The following is a 5220-nucleotide window of genomic DNA, read 5'->3' on the forward strand; positions in this document are numbered from 1 at the left end:
AGTTTCAGGTGCATGCCGTAGGACGGAATGGTTTCCAAAAATATTTTTTTCAACCTAATTGCAGAATTGGAGAAAAAAATGAAAGCATAAAACGGCTGCATTTGAAAGCACGTTCTTACGAAAATCTGAAATAGTCAAACATGTATTCCTATGAACGCGTTTGTGTTAAGACTTGAAACGACAATTTTATACTATTCAGCACATAAAACAAGGTATATGAAAATATACTTGTGAACAAAAGAAACGATACACGACTTTGGGATAACAATTATCAAAAAGTTTAAAACATAAAAGAAAATAAGGTACCCTTTTTCGAAAGGCTTTCATTTGCAATGTAGGCACATATGATAATGAGAATCAGAACATGTCGGAAGGTAACTAAGTTCCGTGCATACGATTCATAGGGTGTAATTAAATTTTGCGGAAAGTTAAATGAAAAATTGACACACAATTTTCTAATTACTAAATGAATTTTCAAATTTGTTTTGAAATATTCAATATGCTTATCAAGTCATGTTTTTAGTTGTAACTAATAGGTTGACGTATTGTTTTTTTTTAATTTTTGGTAAACAAAATTGTTACATGTATTTGAAATCTCAAAAAATGTAAAAAAAAAATTTTTGGTTTTTGTTTCATATCAATACGTTAAATATGAAAACAACACACTATGAATTTGAAACCTTTCGGATAAGTTTTAAGATTGTTACCGTTTTTTTAATTTCACTTTACGCATACTGTCTATTATGGTAAATCAATTGATTATGCATACATTTTAATGATTTCTTGTGTGGCCGAACTTTGCTTTACAAATAAAAGAAGAAACTGTATGATTTTTTCAAAAAGAATTGATGGCAAACATTGTCTTTACCTTTAAATGAGAGATTGTCATCATTAGTTGGAATTTCTGTTTTAAAAATTGTCGTTTAATGTAAATTTTATCCAAAAAAAATAAAAATCGCCAAAAAACGTCATGAAAGCAAAATTTTTTTTTTCAAAACGGATTTATATTTCCATAGTTATTAAGTATTATTACCTTCAATATTGGTCCTATAAATTGAAAACTGAATCTTTAATTTAAAAAAAAAGTCGTGTTTTGTTTCTTTTGTTGACTAGTATAGTTTCCGTATTCAATTTTAAACAGGAAGACAGACACTTTAAGTAAATATTGTTTCCTTGTATGTAAAACTGTAATTTTCCCAGGGTAATATTGGATGGCCAATTAATCAGATGAGTGTATATAAAAGGTGTTGTGTTACTGTTGCTTGATAATTGTTAAGGTTAGTAAATGACAAAACACTTCAAAAACCAATTTTGATACTTTGATGTTAAACTGTGAATGAATATTTATCATTATTCGTAATCGATTAAATGGAAGATACAAAGCTGTGCATGTTATTATAATATGACTATTAAGACAAATGTTTATGCACAATAATCATATTTCATGTGTTTGATATAACTAATTAAGGATAGGTTAAAAAAATATTTGAGCCAGTGCACTATCGTGGTTGCAAAGTTCAGTTTTGTTCATAGGGAATGAAGCTTTTGAAATTGGAACTTCAGTAAACATTATCTAAATGAATTTTCGATTTGCTTTATAAGAGGCTTAAATTTGGAAGTTTTTTTGTTTTTTTTAAATATGTTCGTATTTTTTCAGATTACAAACCAAAAAAATGTTGTTTTTATTAAGAGCTATGTGTGCTTTGTTATACATACATTTAAACTTACAAATTGGACAAACATCTCCGTGTAAATTTGACGAGCGATGTCAGTGTAGCAAAACGATTAAAGGATATGTAGCTGTGGATTGTTCGTGGAAAAACATAACAAAAATCCAGAATTTACCGGAGTCTATCGTATTTCTAAACGTATCACATAATTTGATCAAACGCATCAGCAAAGGAACATTCGAAGCAGCTAAACATCTCTTAACACTAGACTTGTCATTCAATAGATTGTCATCAATAACTGTCGATACATTCAATGGCCTCATGAAATTACGCTACCTTTCTCTTGACAATAATAAACTGATTTACAGCAACCGTACTTTTCCTACAAAAATCTTTAGTCAAGTGGAATTTCTTTCCCATTTAAGTTTGAAAAATAACAATAATAGGTCTTCATCTTGTAAAAGTTTTCCGGATAAAACAATTGAAGATTTGCTTTTTCTAAAAACGCTGGAATTAGATGCAAGTGAATGTGGAAACAATTTTCTCGGAAAAGGATTTCGTGCCCTGCTGAAATTAAATTCATTGGTATTAGGGAACAGTTTACGCTTTTCAATGTCAAAATTCACATTCATGAATACTAAGTATTTGCAAAATATTGTACTGCATTCGATCGATGAAATATCATTTAAAAGAAAAACATTCCGAAAATTATATCACCTCAAGCACCTGGAATTTTCTGTCGATTCAAAAAAAGGTGGAATAATGTCACCATTTGAGAGACTGGCGAGTGATTTAAGATTCACTTCAATTGAAACTTTAAAACTGGGTCACTCGACAATGGATTTACAAACATTCCCTTTGTACATTTTTAATAGTGAACTGTATACAAAAAATATTACTGAAATATACCTAACAGACAACTCGGGCAATGCAGGACACTTTCCAGTATCTATTGGTGCTCCACCACCAACTCTTCATATTTTGGATTTATCAAACAACAGACTAACTCGATTTATACTTGATATAAAAAATATTACTCGTCTTATTCTAAAACAAAATGTATTAGGGGATTTCTTATCGACGAAATCATATTTTGAAAAGAAAACTGAAGAGTATTTCAGTGTGATTGAAATTATTGATATATCTCAAAATGACATAAAAGAACTTGCACCATTCACCTTTTATTCTCAACCCTTATTATATCATATTGATTTAAGTAACAATAAAATACAAGACATCACATTCGATTTGTCCTGTTTGTTGGCACTCGATTTTCTGAATCTATCGAATAATAGAATCAAGTATTTTAATGAAAGTGTTATGCGCACTATCAACACAATAGTGATTAACAAACAGCTTACTATAGATCTTTCTAAAAATGTATTGGAATGCACATGCAAGACAATCCCCTTTTTACGATGGATGATCGAAAGTAATGTCTTATTTGTTAACCTTCATGAGTACAGCTGTACATCAGAGGATGGTAGCATAACAAGCATGGATCCGTTCGAATACAAAGTCCTTCAGTTAGAAAAAAACTGCAAATCGTACCTCGGAATAATAATAGGTGTATCGTTGGCACTATTAGTTGTTATTATGACTGTTATCACAAGTTTAGTGTATCGATATCGGTGGAAAATACGATACATGTATTATATGACAAAAGGAAAGTACAGCTATCAGAAAATATCGCCCGATGATGACGATGAATATACGTATGACGCATTTATATCATACTCTAGTGGTGATAGAAGATTTGTCTTTAAAGACTGCATTGACAAACTTGAAAAAGAAGAAAACTTAAAGCTATGCATACATCAACGTAATTTTATGCCTGGACAAGACATCACTGTAAACATAACAAATTGCATCCACACAAGTAGAACCACAGTTTGTCTTATAACAAGAAAGTTTCTCGAGTCATATTACTGCATGTTCGAATTCAACATGGCACGCATGGAAAGTATCTATTCACGAAATGGAAGGAATATTTTATTTCTTGTATTTTACGAACAGCTAGAACCTAAAGAACTTCCACTTGTCATGCTAGAACTAGTCCAAAAAGAGTCTTACATTGAATACCCTAATGACGAACAAGGAAATGTTGTATTCTGGGAGAAAATGAAAGAAACGTTGAGGACAAATGTTCGGGCATGAGTTTTGCGACAAATGAAAAGAGCAAGATTCGTGTTTCATTTTGCTATCAATTGAATGCGTCATCGTCTCGTTAAGATTTATTGTTTTGTTCTAAGTTATGTAAACTGAATTCTGGTAAGAAGGTGTTTATTTGTGTTTTTATTATTGTAAAAAATTATTGTTTTTTTTTTAAATTGTTAGTTTTACTTGTATAATACCAGTGGTTTTTAATGACTAGGCAACAAAGCCAGGGTCATATACGCCAAATATTAGTACGAACTAAAATTAACCTCGTCGATTTTTTTTAGTCCACAGAATTTAAATTAAGAAAATATCTACACCGAATGCCTAGGCTATTGCTTTTATGTTTGCCAAAGAAGAAAAACGACGTATGTATAATGCAATTTGGTAGTCGCGAAGTTAAGAAAAAATTGTAGCGATTACAATAGAAGTAAACGTTGTAGCTATAAATTCAATGTTTGTTGTATTTTCCGTTTATTTAAGTGTTATTTCTATCTATTGTTTAAAACAAATGTATTGGTTTTTTTTCGATTTTTGCAAAGAGTGTAAATTAAGGTGTGAATGAAATAATTTGTCTAACAAAACTTTAAGACTTATGTAGCAATATGTTCGAATATTCATTATTTTGTAAGAGGGAGAAAAGAATAGTAATTATGAAAATGCATAACCATATTTCGAATAACGGCTCAATGGACAGGCGTTAGTTCTTTAACAGGATACAACTTGCCATCAGGGTTTATGGTATCTTTTTGTGTTTGCTGCTTTTGAAGTTCGGCTTTCTTTCCGTTGTTGTCCTTTTATATAGTTAATGTGTTTCCCTCAGATTTGGGTTGCTTAATCCAATTATGAATATTCAATAGCGGTAAAGTACTACAGTTTTATATATACCTGTATATAGTCTGTATTTAAGTGTCCTTCGGCTGTTTAGTAATACTTTGATCGGGTTGTTGTCTCTTTGACACATTCCCTATATCTATTTTCAATTTCAGTACATTAAATAGAGTGGTGAGAATATTATAAAATATTTGTATTTGAAATGTTTTTATCTTCTATCATAGAGAAATGTTAAGAAAGGTAAAATTTCGTCTAAAAGGTTGCTAAACTTTCCCCGTGTAATCAAATGGTCTTCATTTGTAATTTTTGTGAATAAATATTAGTATTAAATATCTTATCAATAGTTTAAATAAATATTTGTTTCTGTTGTTTTTTTGCATTGAAATATGTTATTCAAACATAAGTTATTGTTGCAGATAACTTTGTTGTATAGATAAAGATAATCAAAAGCCATTCCTCAGTTAAACATTGATAAACGAGCCAACCAAAATCTTAGCTATTAAATATGAATATATTTCTAGTCCTTAACGCTTTTTTTCTACTGTAAACGATTGCCTCT

General features: G+C 30.2%; 1 protein-coding gene across 1 annotated transcript; it reads left to right on the forward strand.

The window, feature by feature from the left end:
- The first annotated feature begins 1206 nt into the window (after window positions 1–1206).
- LOC134711314 (toll-like receptor 4) lies at window positions 1207–4820 on the forward strand. Its single transcript, XM_063571846.1, has 2 exons — window positions 1207–1277; window positions 1658–4820. The coding sequence occupies exon 2, from the start codon at window positions 1674–1676 to the stop codon at window positions 3825–3827; it is 2154 nt and encodes a 717-aa protein (XP_063427916.1). The 5' UTR covers window positions 1207–1277; window positions 1658–1673; the 3' UTR covers window positions 3828–4820.
- The last annotated feature ends 400 nt before the right edge of the window (window positions 4821–5220 follow it).

The sequence above is a fragment of the Mytilus trossulus genome, chromosome 3 (genome assembly GCF_036588685.1).
Source record: "Mytilus trossulus isolate FHL-02 chromosome 3, PNRI_Mtr1.1.1.hap1, whole genome shotgun sequence".
In the NCBI taxonomy this organism is placed as follows: Eukaryota; Metazoa; Mollusca; class Bivalvia; order Mytilida; family Mytilidae; genus Mytilus; species Mytilus trossulus.